The following is a 14,946-nucleotide window of genomic DNA, read 5'->3' on the forward strand; positions in this document are numbered from 1 at the left end:
ATAACCTATTGCGCCTACTTGTTACCTATAGTTTGATATAAGGAACTGAGTGTTGCAACAGATTACTTTTCATAGTTGCTGTTTTGATTGGAAGTCTAATTTTTAATGTGCTAATGATGATTGTTTGCAGAAATTGGATTGTCTAAGTTTTTTAGGCTGGACGATTCCAAGGTCTTAGCTTGGCTGTGCCATAAGGTATGCCTTCATTGCTTAGTCTTTTCTAATATTAATGTGCAGAAATTCACTACAGTTGATGGTGGCATTATTTTTTTAAATACTGTTGAACTAGCATTCAATGGATGGGTAATCCAGAAGGTAAATCTTATTAACCATCATCAGTCTATACAATCTACCATAAATAGGAACCTTCAAAAATTATTCAATATTTGTGGGGATTGTTCTTTGTGAGCTTCAGTGGGGCCAGCCACAAGTTACTGTCCATTACTTCTCCGAGCAACTGGGTTATTGTCCAAATTAATACATGAACTTAGACACCATCATATCATTAATCTTATTATTACTGATGACATAAACCTTAAACAGAAAAATTAAAGCAGATAGAAACTACTGCAATGCAAACTCTCCTTGCTAATACTTCTTTATCGGCTCTCTCTCTTGCCAAGCCATCCTTTATTCTTTATCTATGTGTGCCATGGGCATGGTTTAAAATTTCGACCGAAATCTGAAATTTCGGTTACCGGTGGGGACCGAAACCAGAATTTTCCGAAATTCCATTTTTCGCCCTTTACCAAATCTCGGATTTCGGTCCGAAATTACGCAATTTCGGTTTTTGGTGGGGTCCGAAACGGTTACCAAAACCGAAATTTTAAACCTTGGCCATGGGTACATAGATAATCTTTTAGCCAACTGATAACATTCTTTGAATCTCCTTCCACAATAAAGGTGCTGGAAAATTCCTCCTTGAGAATTCACAAACCGACTAGGAGGGCTCCCAATTTCTGCCTCATGGAGTCACCATCCCAAGGGCCCTGAGAAAAGCTTTAACTTTACATATGTAACAACCCAAAATCCTCATTGGGTCGCTCCTGGAAGAAGACCAAGTAAAAACACAAGAATTTAAAAAATAAAATAAAATCGTACATAAGAATTAACTACGATGAGAAAATAATTAAGAGCAATCTTATTCCAACAAATTAAAAGTCGAGTACATCATTTAAGAAAAATAACCTACTAATATCATGTCCATGAACTAAATAAAATGGTAAACAAGACTCAAACTGAAACTCAAAGTTGATAACAACTCAATAGTAATGGATATGACCTTAGAAGCACGAAGCGAGTGCGGGGGCGGGGGCGGGGAAGCGTGGGGTCTAGAAGAGTCTAAGTTTGGGAGCGTCATGTGAGCGTGTATGTAATATTTTCTTTATATATCTTTCAAAATTCAAGTACATAAAAAAATAATAGTTTCTAACCATTTTCATATGTATCTTTCAAAATTTAAGTACATCTAAAAGCTAATTTCTAACCATCTTCACCATCTTCATTTGTGTGCACTCGTTCCTCGTGCCTTCTAAAGATGGACAAGCCTTTGTGCTTGCTCCAATGAAGTACTGTGAAGAGTTGGAGGAGTTTCATGTAAGAAAGTTGGTGATGGTGGGACCTATAGAGTAATAGAAGAAGATGGGAGCGTCATTAGAACGGTTCCTGTCTCTCTGGGGTCGCGCTCCCTAGAAGCTCCCTTCCTAAGGAGCGCCGAATCGAGGTTCCGAGGTGGGAGCGGCACCCCGAGAGAAGGTTCCTACTTCTAAGGATATGACGATGATGTCTTCCCCAAAGATACTACAATTGCTCTCCCATCCTACAGTGTGGTTCATGTTCGTTCGTTGATGAAGGCTCGTTCGTCACCACCTTCAAACCCTGTGGGTAGTATTCGGGTTAGTATGAACTGAGCAAAATCATTTAGATGACTCATAATAAAGTGCATTAATGAAATTGCATCATAAAGATAATCCATAAATCAATATCAACAGGTAGTCGAAACAAAATAGGTACATGAATAATATCTCAACGAGAAGGCGTGAAAAATGACCAGAAGGCATAAGCATAGGCGACAAAGAATGTGAATAGCTCATGGTATAGGAATCTAATGGTTATGGTCAAACTACTTCCAATATCCTAAGAAGCACGGGTACTCTCCGGAGGCCCACGTACCTGTGTTGGGTGCGTATCGGGTGTGGGTGCTCTTGGGTAGTACGCACCCGGGTTTGTGTACGTATCGGGTGCACACCCGGTTCAAATTAAATCGAAAACTACAGATTTACAATAGAGGGGCTGTCCCAATTAACAAAAGGGGGGTTGAATATATCTAAATATCTATAATATATATCTCGTAATTAAAACCCTAACAACTTAGAAGTAATATTAGATTTTGGTGAAGTAACATTAGATTTTGATGAATGTATTGTTATTTGATTGTTCTCCAATTAAATTGTTTGAATTCTTTAACAAAATATTTAATATTTTTATTTTTATAAATATTTAATAAAATATATTTTTATATTATATCAACGTACATCCAACGTACCCTATCCTATTTTTTTTTTAAATCACGTATCCACGTACCTGTATCGTGTCGTACCCACACCCCGTACCCGTATCCGTGCTTCATTGCCAATATCACATTGTATCAAAAGATACGGTTCAAATTCATGCATCCTATATATATATACTCGGGTCAAACCTCACAAGCCGTCGCTAGTGGATCCAAGTCATTATTATATATATACTATGTATATATACTATGTAAATATATATATATATATATATATATATATATATATATATATATATTTTGAAAGGTAACTATTTCAGTTCATATGTATAAATGTACATATTGACACATGGGACAAGCTGTCCCTGTGATAAACAAAAACAAAAACGATTCAAATATTCCCCATGGCTTCGTTAAAAGATATCTCCATATTCGGACGTGTTGCATCCTCCTTTGTTAAAATGTCCCTGACGGAATTCGTCGTCCGTCTCCTATGCCTTAAAGAAGGGCGGATGTCTCGAATAAGATCCCTTATCTCTTCCACCGAATTCGCTAACCGCCATGGCCCAGCACATTTGCTCCCAGCCCAAGCGATGACGTTTGTGGAGTCCCCTTCCACAATCAAAGGGCCCATATTATGAGACTTGTACCACCTCAAGCTGAAAAGCAAGGATTTTGCCTCCGCCTCATTTGCATCACAAAAGCAAACCGGCCCTGAGTAAGACATGATAGTAACACCATTCGCATCACGCACAACCCCCCCAATTCCTCCTAGGCCTGTGTTCCCCAGTGAACTCCCGTCAAAGTTTAATTTGAAGTATCCGGCAGAAGGAGCCCTCCATCTTGGACATATGGAACGTGCTACTTTCCTTTCCGAAAACACAATTTGGCCCTTACGCAATGTCTAATTGGTTACCGAATATGAGAGTTCCCCCTTGCATTTAGCCCACTGAATGATAGCAATCTTGATAATAAGAGAAATATGGGAGGCCGCCCTGGATTTGCCATTGAAGACTCTACTATTCCGTTCAAGCCAAATAAACCGAATAATGGCATAGGGAACAGAGGACCACATCGATTCGCCTAAACAACCCTTGTAAGCTCCACCCCAATTCTTCATAGTTTCAGAAATACTAGTAGGTGCTACCTAGGCCATTCCACAAAATCTCATAATGTCCATCCAGACTGATAAAGAGAAGGGCACAAAAGAAGTATGTGATCCAGAGTCTCTGAATTCTTCCGCCATAAGAGGCACCAGCTAGCTAGATGAACCTGCCTTCTCTGTAATCTCTCACATGCTATATATATATAGGGAAATCTTATCAGCACTACTGTATTTTGATGAGGGCACTCCTCACTTTATTAAAAGTATATATATATATATATATATATATATATATATATATATCTATCTATAGATTAATAACATATAAAGTCATCAAGTATATACATATGGACCTAAAAGTAAAAATCCTAACAATTGTCCTCATGGTTATTTTGCATGTCCAGGGCATAGGAATAAAAGGTATGAATATGATAAAGGAACAAATTATATTATCAACATCATTAAAAATCACTGTTATCATAGAGTCAACTTTCACTTGCCGTTTTGTGCTTGAGTCTAAAGAGACGACGTGAAATAGCTCTTAGTATCATCAGGGGAGAAGCCTGTAAATTTCACATGCCAAGGGTCATCATTCGTTCAAGTGTTAAAATATTTCTTCCATCTACCCGGTTCGTCTTTTATGTCAATTGGATAAATTTCGTTTTAATCATGGTGTTGTGGGAGATCTTCGTTTTATTAAGTTATGTGAGTTTTAGTTATTAGAGGAAATGATATTTATCACAATTGTGTTTTGATATTATTACTAACAAATCCTATCTTTTCTTTTTCAAGGGGTGGTAAAAAATTCCTTAAAATTCTCACAGATCTCTCAAGTTGCAATTTTTAAGAAAAGACAAACTGATTTTGTGCAGTTATCAAATCATAGTAGTGCTAAAATCAGCAGTTTGTGTTGTACCTTTGAAGAAAAGACAAGCCGAGTTGGTGCGGTTATCAAAACCTAATAGTGTTGAAATCTGCAGTTTGTCACATAACACCAAAAAGACAAACTAAGTTTGTGCAATTATCAAAACGTATTTTGGCTGAAAACAGTAGTTTGTCTCATAAAACCAGAAAAGGCAAACTAAGTTTGTGCAGTTATCAAAACGTATTTTATGGGGGTTTTGAATAGGGTTTGGGTTTTGGATCATATTAGGGTCTCAAATTACGAAGAAAAATTAGGTTTTAGGGACTTGTAAGGAAGATCGAATCGGAGAAACCCTAGCTTTTCCTTTCTTATCTCTCTCTCTCTCCTTTCGGTCTCTCTCTTCTCTCGGTTCGCGTGCGTGCAAAAGAGAGAGAGGGAGAGGCTATTTATTTTATATATATCATTTTTTTTCCTACTTGCCTTGGGTTTTTATATTTTGTTAACTAGTTAAACTCTATCACTAAAGGCTAGAGTCCATATTGGTTTATGCCTTTTAAAAAGGGTGTGAATATAAATTTAGAAACTACTTTATGTAGTTTTAAGGGTTTCTAAAGCATTTAATGGGGCCCAACCTTGCGTGTGCACCCTCCCAAGTTGGGAGTGTGCGTGCGCATCCCAAATTTTGGGTGGAAATTTGTTTTTCTAAAAACTTCAATAATTATCCTTTCCTAAATTACCTCATAGCTCAACCAGATTTGGCTCTAAACCCAACCGGAATTGGCTCTCAACTCAACGAGATTTGGGCATCCCATGTCATGCGTGTACCCTTATTGGGGTTGCGCATGACCCAAAATCGGGGAGAAATTTTATAATTAATTTTTTTAATAATTATTTGGTTAAATTAATGGGTGGTTGTTACAACTTCACTCAAAACTTTTCTAATAACACCATTCAGAAGGACCCGGATTACCTTGAGAGGTACTATCAAAGTTGTGCTTGATGACTGAAGGGGGCGATGCCGGACTACCTCCACTCTAGCTTCAGGAACTTCCTCATCACTACATGCTGATTTCTTTGAACATCTTCTACCTGGTGTTCCACAAACATTCCTTTGAATTCCCCCAATGGATCAATGATATTTGTATATCTGTAATAAATCTTTCTATTGTCCAAGGGTTTCCTTTGAAATTTTTTGAGTCGCTTTCTTCCCAAATATGCCAAAGGACCACATAGGGGGCATCCTCCAAATGATCTTTCCAATAGCTCAAAAGGACATTGAAACACGAGAGAATCCCCTCCCCTCCCCCACCCTACAAACCCAAAAGGCCACTTCACAATGGAGGAACAAGTGATCCATTGATTACTTCTGTTCACATAGAATTATCTACTTGCTAGGAAGAAACATTCCCTTTGAAGTGTATATATCAAAATGTTGATCTTCAACAATGAGATAGACAATTGTGTTAAAATATTAAGAGAAAACAAATAAAGTGCAATTTATAGTGATGATTGTGATGTCATATGTCCTTTAGAAATAGCATTCATGTTACTTGATATGGTTTGATTTAATTGAGATTTTTTCTACAACTTGTATGTGGAGATTGTGGGGGATTTCATGAATGACCCAAAAAAATAGGCAGATATGTAATAATTAAGAAGAGAGGAGGTATTTATAGTGATGATGGTGATGTCATATGTGCTTCTTTAGTAAATAGCATTCATTATGGTTCGATTTAATTGGGAGTTTTTATACAACTTGTATTTGGAGATTGAGGGGGATTTCATGAAGGACCCAAAAAAATAGGCAGAGAAGTAATAATTATGAGGAGAGGGGATTCGAGTTTCTAACATTCTAGAGATTTTAGGGGCAGTTATGCGAATATTACTAATTCTAATTTATGTGAGATTAGAGAGTTTTCTTTCTGACAAAAATTCAACTGGAATTAGGAAAGGTAGATGGAGATTACAAACCCGTGTAGGCTTCACTTGTCGCAGAGAAGTTAATATGCAAAACCCTAGAGGTCACTCCCCTTCCCCTAAGCTTCCATCTTGTATATCTCTCCAATCTCAGCTGTCCATCTTCATCTGACTTCATATCTAACGCATTTAACACTTCAAAGACCCAGGAGGTGCAAGTACATATTCCCTTTCTTGTGCTGATCATCTTTCGCTCATTGAATTGTGTTCCAATCATGACAATCTACATTTGATTACATGCCTAGTTTGAAGATATTGGTGTAAAAAATTTGAAACCGCTTCTGCCAATCAATCACAATAGCTGCAAGATTTCCCACATTCATAGGGAAGGTAATTCAAATGGTGGCGATTGATTAATTAAACCTGGATTGCTTGCAGTTTGTCCTTTGTAATAATCTAGTTTTTGACGTCAAATGCTTGATATCCCGCCAATTGGCATATTTCTTTCTTGGATTTGTGTTAATTTCTCTTTTTTTATTAAATATAATTTTATTTACTGATTCAGAAAACAAATTACATGTGTAGAAGATTTTATTTGTTTAGGAAGATGCCCTATGACTTCTAACTGCAGAATGACCTGTATAAAAACAATATTAATCTGGAATTAATTGTAACTTGAAAATCAGGTCCAATGTTGGTTGTATTGCTGTGGACCTTATTTGAGTTGATTTGTTTATTTTGTCTCAATTACATTTGTATTGGAAAGGCTATTCTTAGCCAACTTGAATTGATTTTGATGAGAAATGATTATTAATACACATGGCCTGATGGTCTTATGTCAGAATCTTCTCTCTCCCCATGTATACACGCGGCTGTGTGTATATCTATGTGCACACTACACTTAAACTCAAGTGTTTATGCCCAAATCGACTATGCCTTTGAAGATATAATTAAATACCCATCCATTTGTCTGTATGCGCACAGAAATCCAATAGTGCCTTTGGAATGGTAGCTTAGGTATATCTATATTGCACAAACTAGACAATGTGAGGATTAACATAATTAGATTCTTCTTGCTTTTGGTGGCGTAGAACCATACCCATCGTCGCAATAGTTACTCCCTTATAATTTCTCTACTCCTAGACATACATTAAAATTGCTGACTTTGTGCACGATTGTAGATGGAAATCTTCCTAATTCCTCATCCTGTAACTTTTGTGCTGATCCGAACTCCGGTTCATTGAATTCCAGGTGTTCTATGCTATTCATAATCAAGACATGGATTTTTGTTGGCCTTAAGATTGATCATTTCCAACCCACTGTAGACACTCCCATTTTGCTTCACTTTAGCCAACAAAGTTTATTTCAAAGTCTTATTCATATTATAGGTAGGGTTAGGTTCCTGGTTCTTCTCTAGTTTCACCCGATTTCTTGTTTTCCCCTTTTTTTGGGCCTGTTTCTCATTTTTTCTCACTTGTGGGCCTTTATAGTATTTCTAGGGTGTGTCTATGATCTCTATTTACAATTTTCTATTCATTTAAATATTTTCCTACTTTTTAGGGAAATTTCCAAATTTCACTTATTTTCGGGGATATCTCATTTGCAGAGGTTTTTCTCATTTCCAGGGGTTTTCCGGGAGGTCCATTAGCTGGCCCCTACTTGTTTTTCAATTTTTCTTATTCCCCATTTTCCATAGAAATTTCGTGGAAATTTCCTCCATTTTCTCCCATTTTCTTTTCTTTTCGTTTCTTTCCTTTCCTTTCCTTTTCCTTTTCCTCTCACTTTCCAACCAAACAAGGGGAATTTGAATTCCCCACATGGGTAATTTGGCCACAATGGTGGGGCCATATAATCTAGGTTCGGTCCAAATAATAACTAAAAAACATTAGGTCTCATATTGTACTATTCTCATATTACGTAGTTCTCATACATACATAAATGAAATAAATCATTAGGCTTTATATTACAATTATATTATCACAGGTTGCATGTCACGTAGAGGTCACTATGTTATATATTCTAGCTCTCTTTCATACGAAAGATTTAATAACTCCTTTAATCAGATTTAAATGAATAGGATTCTTGTAATTAAAGACCAGTTTTACCGAGCGAGAAGGGTGCCTAACAGACCCGTTTTAGCGAGCGAGAGGGTGCCTAACACCTTCCCTTCTTGTAACCATTTAACGGGCCTAGACATATGAGATCGTACACTAGTTTACAATTTCACTTATGGGTCCTAGGTCCTTAACCTAGGTGGTGATGGGTCCTAGGTCCTTAACCTAGGTGGTGACTCTGGTCAGTCTTCTTTGCGTGAAATTCGGGTTGTTCCTTAGTCCTAAGTTCATGGAAAAGAGAACAAATTCTCAGAAGTATCAAACCCGACACAACTCTCGTGGGTGTGGAAGGGATAGCTTCCCAACACGGTACCACACTCACAAACACATAAAATAGAATGGGATGACTATTTTGTCTTGAGTGTGTCTTCTTTTCCAAATACGCCTATGTTGGGTGCTAAGGTGGTTAAATTGACGTCCCTTATATCTATTGCTTAGAAGCAAGAAGCACGGGAGGGAGTGGGAGTATGCCAACATACAAGCTAATTCTGAACATGTTCAGAGTTTGGGGCAGACTAGCCAATGCATTTTAGTGCCAGGACCGAAGCCAATCGCCTAGAGACCCTTTTTGATGTGGTCGCGAAGCTAACGCTTGCCGGGCAATTGGCTTTCTTCCCCGCCACAACCCCTTTATCGAAAGCGAGAACCATAGACCGCTTGCCTTTCTCTTCGAACTGCCCTCTCAAACTCAGTTGGGCACAACTTTTTTGCCTTTCCTGAGACAAAACCTTTTCTGTTCGGGCTAACTTATTTGGTTGTCACGAAAGCTATTCTTCCCTAAAAGGCCATAACAAATTTCCCTCCAAGCTGACCGGGATTACCACGTCACTTCCATGCAAGGTACATGTTATTTTTAGTTCCTCGAAGAAATTCATGACTGTTAGAATAGATGGTTTATGTTGAGTCCTTTTCCTTTGATGGAATGCCCTATATCAGTTATGTAGTTTCTAATTGATGTTTTATGAGCGCGATACACTTTTATCACTTTAACTGCCCATTTTGTGGGAAAAATCATATGGAGTTTCTCATGTTTTCCTTGCTATACTGCAGGTAGACCCCTTAAAATTGACGCTGACAACTCTAGACAGAAATTATGCTGCTCGGAATAAAAAGGATACATGTATGGGTTTAGTCAGAAAGTTCCTAAAGCGAGAAGATGAGAATCTTTTATTGCCATTGCATTTGCTCTTTTCTTTTGCACTTCCAAAGGGTGTAGAAATTGCACAAACTATGGTAGAATAGTTCTTTTTTATTCTGGTGAATCATTTTGAGATAGATACATCTATGGATTTGTTTGTCATCATCAATTTTTATTGCTCGTATTAATGACACATTGTTAAAACAAAAACATGAAGCTAGACATGACAAAGAACGAACCTGTAGTTCACTAATTACTTACTTTTCTTTACACATTGGAATCGGAATGCATGGTTTGTAGCATGGTGTTGAATGTCCATTGAAACCAACACGAAATTACCGAAATGTTTATGTCGAAATTACCGAAATGTTTCTGTTTCCGTCCCCATAAAAATCAAAACAAGAATGATAAAAATGCATTACTGAAATCATAAGTGTAATAGCGGTATACTATATCAGTATGTATTACATAATTATATTTATATGAATTGCATGCGAAATGTGGTGCATGTATTATATATTAATATTTATATAAAGTGCATGTGAAATTTGGATTGTTCTAAATTATCATACTTGCGCGATAGTGCATGTCACTAGATGTTCGATGTTTTTAAGCCATTATGGATGGTTATCTTGCTTATGTGATTCTTTCCAAGTGTGTGTTTGTGCTTATTGTAGCTTTTCCTGATATTTCATCTTTAAATTCCATCATTTGCATATATTTCTGTAATTTATAGGATTTCCATCGAAATTTCCAACCAAAAGCTTCCATTTCCGTGGCAACCGAAACCAAAATTTAAAACATTGGTTTGTAGCACTCTTATTTCTAATAATTGATAAAAAAATCCAATTATATAAGATATAAGAGAGAATCTTCATAGGAAACATTGTTCAAAGTATATACAATTGAATATTAATGTTGTTCAGTGTAAATATTGTAAGTACATATTGTAAATAGGTATGTAGGGAACCTTCTTCAGTAGGCGGTGTCGGGTTTTCTGCTTGGAAATGGCAGTAGGAGGTCGCAGCATCGAAATTTCCAACCAAAAGCTTCCATTTCCGTGGCAACTGAAACCAAAATTTAAAACATTGTGTTGAGAGAGAATGAGAAAAGTGAGTTGAGGTATCTCCCCCTCACTCATTTATTTATATACTAAAATATTTGTACAATGACTAAAATGCCCATAGGTTTATTCTAACACTCCCCCTCAAGCTAGAATGTATAAGTTATACATTCCTACTTTTTTACAAATGTCACTCAGCTTTGATTTATTTAATAGCTTTGTGAACATATCAGCCAACTGTTTTGCAGAACGAGTAAATATAGCGTGTATCTCACCTTTCTGGATTCTCTGATGGATGAAATGACAGTCGACTTCGATGTGCTTTGTTCGCTCATAGAAGACTGGATTTGTTGCAATATAGATGGCTGCCCTGTTGTCACAATATGACTGTGAAGGCGAAGGAAACACAATGCCGATCTCAAATAGGAGTGATCTCAACCAAATAATCTTAGTAGTAGTATGCACCATGGCTCTGTATTCTGCCTCTGTACTTGATTTTGCAATGACGTCCTTTTTTTACTTTTCCATGAAACCAGGTTACCTTCCATAAAGGTACAATACCCGGTAGTCGATCTCCTATCAGCAGGAGATCCAGCCCAATCAGCATCTGAGAACCTCACAATTTGTGTATGACCATGCCGTTTGAATAGTAATCCCTTTCCTGGCGCACCCTTCAGATATTTGAGGATTTGAACCACTGCATTCCAATGTGAAGTACGAGGGGAGGTCATGTACCGGCTGACTACCCCAACGTCATAGGATATATCAGGACGAGTAACAGTAAGGTATATAAGCTTGCCCACAAGCCTTCTATACCTACCAGGATCCTTCAACAAATCACCCTCTTGTGGAACAAGTTTCACATTTGGATCTATGGGTGCAGCTGCAGGTTTCACACCAAGATTTCCGGTCTCTTTTAACAAATCCAGAACATACTTCCTCTGTGATAGAGATAAACCATTAGAGGAGTACGCAACTTTTATCCCAAGAAAATATCTGAGACGTCCCAAGTCCTTTGTCGCGAACTCTTTTTGCAAGCAGGCTTTCAGTTTCCGAAGTCCCCTTGAATCACTGCTTGTAATAATGATGTCATCGACATCTACAATCAACATAATGCAACCTGCTGATAACTGAATACTGAGTGATCCACGACACTGTTTGAGGCCAAACCTCATAACTGCCTCACTAAATCTGCCAAACAATGCACGTGGAGACTGCTTCAACCCATATATTGATTTTATGAGGCAACAGACTGATGAGGACAACTCCCCCTGAGCAACATAACCTGGAGGTTGCTCCATATACACCTCTTCAAGGAGGTCGCCATGCAGAAAAGCGTTCTTCACATCTAATTGGTGAAGATGCCAGCCATTATTGACTGCGAGGGAGAGGACTCGGACTAAAGGTATCTTCACAACTGAGGAGAACGTCTCATGGTAGTCTACACCTGGAACGAAACAAATTCCGGCTGGATTTCGTTCCGATTTCTAGACCGAAACCGAAATTTCGGTTGAAACGAAACCAAATATAAAACTTAGGTGGGCATCATGGAAATGGTGGGAAAAATAGTCCCACATTGAAAGTTTTAGAAAGTGAAGATGGGCATATAAAGCTTTATCCACTTCTCGTTCTTGCTTTGTAGCACTAGTGGGTTTTGGAAGTGGTGGACCTGCGGGAATGCACCGGACGCGCACGTGAGAGTGGCATGGACGGTGGGCTATAGTGTCGCTTTTTAGCGCACTTTGCACTTTGCCCGTATGCATCGTCACGAGGAGCGATTGGAGCGCTTAAATTTTTTCAGATTTGATCTAAGCCATTGGATCAAGATCAGGTTGATCGGATGTGATCCCGGGCAGGTGTGATCTGCACCGTAGGATCTCTTGGTTGTTCCCCAATGGCTAGTGATGGATCGAGATCGATCCGGAGCGTTGGATCGTGGGAAACAGATAGTATGTGATTGTGTTCAATCTGGACCGTCAGACCACGCCCATTCGCGTACCAACAATCAGAAGCCGATCGGGTGCGATCCGAGCAATGGGATGCTGGTTGGTCATGATCTAGCGGCTAAGGGAGAGGACGGGGGTTTTACACAACCCAACAACCACTCCAGGATTGATCTGGACTGTAGAATCGCGAATGGGCAGGATCTAACTGTCAAATTTCAAACTGATATGGAAAGGTGCCTTGAAGGGGTGTTTTCAAAGGGAAAAGACACTAGAAACTCTATAAATTGATCAAATCACAGCGATTTCATAACAGAACCGAAAATACACATTTGTAGTGCTATTGTGGGGTGTTCAACCCATTTCTACATCTTTTCAAAGTCCCCCAAAGACAATTTTTTCATATTTTTTTTATTGTTTCCTTCTCTAGTTACTGTTATTCTGCAGAAACAGTAACTAGATCTTTCTCTAAGGCTCGTTATTCTCGGAGGCCGTTTCGAGTTTGATTCCCGCTTGTGCATAGCATCATCAAACATTAGTAAGAAATTCCTACTAGGCTTCATTGTATCTTGGAGGCAAGTTCGCGGATCCCCTTTGCATACAACTGGTGGGGACGAATATTAAGGAAAGCGGTATCACATTTGGGAATTTGTCCATATTTGGATGATACTACTGTTGACATTCATTTGGGAAACGAGGTTAGTTGGTCCATCACAAGTGGTATCGAGCATCCTTACTCAAGGTCTCTTTCAAGTGTTATCTTGGCATCTCTACTCAATGTCTCTTTCGAGTGTTTTGATCCCCTTTTCTATTGGCCCAAAGTACAAAGATTGTGTATGGTGTGACATTGTCTGTGTGGATGCATGCAATATATTGCCTGGAAGGCCGTGGTAGTAAGATAGAGGTTCCTTCACATATTTTCTTAAAGAATAAAGAGAGAAGAAAATCACATTCTTGCATATGAGAGGAAAGCATGGATCACGAAAGGGTGTAAGCACTCGTTCTAAACAAAGGGATTCTACCTACAACTATTATGGCGCCTTTCCAACCTCTCTTTAGGGAGTAAAGGGACATAGCATGGAAGATCTTCCTGACAAACTTGTTGCTCCACATTCAACATCACATTGATCTAGTGCTTGCCAAGCATTACTACATTTTCCACACTACCACATGAGTATGAAAATTACATTGGAAGGTCACCAATTTATTGAAGAAGGGTTTGATCGAGAGTGTCTACATATGTGATTCCTACCTTACCACATAGAAGGATGGAACTTGGAGGATGTACATTGTGCGAATTTGGAAATCCTTAACTCTCTGCTTGATGGGTTCTCTAAGCCCTTCCTGGAATCGACGGGCTAAGGCTCCGTCATCCCCCATAAGTCATGAAGGTGCAAATTTCCCCAACTTGCTGAATTTGGCCTCATATTCAGATACTGTCATACCTCCTTGTTTCAGGTTAAAGAATTCATTTTCTTTTAAAATTTTTATGCCTTCGGGAAAGAACTTATCATTGAGGCTGTCTGGAACTCCTTCCAAGTACACTGTTTGTCCTTCCACACGGTGAGCTTTTCCATCTTCCACCAAGTATTTGCGTCACCTCTGAGCATAAAGGTAGCTGCATCTAGCCTCTCTTGATCCGTGTGTTCCAAATAGTCAAAGATCTTTATTGTGTCATCCAACCACTACTCAGCCTCAAGTGGATCTGAACTCTCTTTAAAAGGAGTTATCAGTGACTGTTTTGCTTTAGTTGAGGCTGTGGCTGGGGTTGATTCTGCTTTGCTTGCATATTCACCACTCCCACTAAGGTTTTCATCATATCCCTAAGGCTCAGAGATCCCGGTTGTTCCTCCTTTCCATTTTGAGTCCCAGACGGATGATTCGTGGAACTTGCTTGCTGATCATCAATTGGGGCCTCTTCATGCTGATTTTCTTGTGGGTTTATATTCGCTCCAATTATCGCCTCTGTGTCCATTGAACGTCCGACTGATTCCTGGGACTTACCTTGTACCGTCCCTTGTTCCTTTTGTACTATTTAGGAGGCATCCTGACCTATGTCAATAAATAATGTCCATAAGTACATTGATGGTTTCAATATAAGTAATATTTATACATGAACAAAATTAGATATTAGATATACATATACTTATATACATATATCGTTCCCCATGTGATCCCCACTCTCACGTCGAGTATGTGTTCTAGTGTTTAAGGTCTCTAGGTTTTCAAACCTATGCTCTGATACTACAAAACTGTCACGCCCCCAAACCGAATTCCGGTCTAGGCACA

At 38.6% G+C, this 14,946-nt stretch overlaps 1 protein-coding gene across 2 annotated transcripts in view; it reads left to right on the forward strand.

The window, feature by feature from the left end:
* Nucleotides 1–14,946, forward strand: part of LOC143861747 (uncharacterized) — an 84,772-nt gene that overhangs the window by 51,207 nt on the left and 18,619 nt on the right. For both annotated transcript variants that reach the window (XM_077372640.1, XM_077372641.1), the window contains 2 exons: nt 131–195; nt 9,564–9,633. In XM_077372640.1, coding sequence (XP_077228755.1) covers nt 131–195; nt 9,564–9,633 — 135 coding nt within the window. The remainder of the gene's footprint in view (nt 1–130; nt 196–9,563; nt 9,634–14,946) is intronic.

This window comes from Tasmannia lanceolata, unplaced genomic scaffold, assembly GCF_043159265.1.
Source record: "Tasmannia lanceolata isolate RefF3 unplaced genomic scaffold, GAP_Taslan_0.1 ptg000037l, whole genome shotgun sequence".
NCBI lineage: Eukaryota > Viridiplantae > Streptophyta > Magnoliopsida > Canellales > Winteraceae > Tasmannia > Tasmannia lanceolata.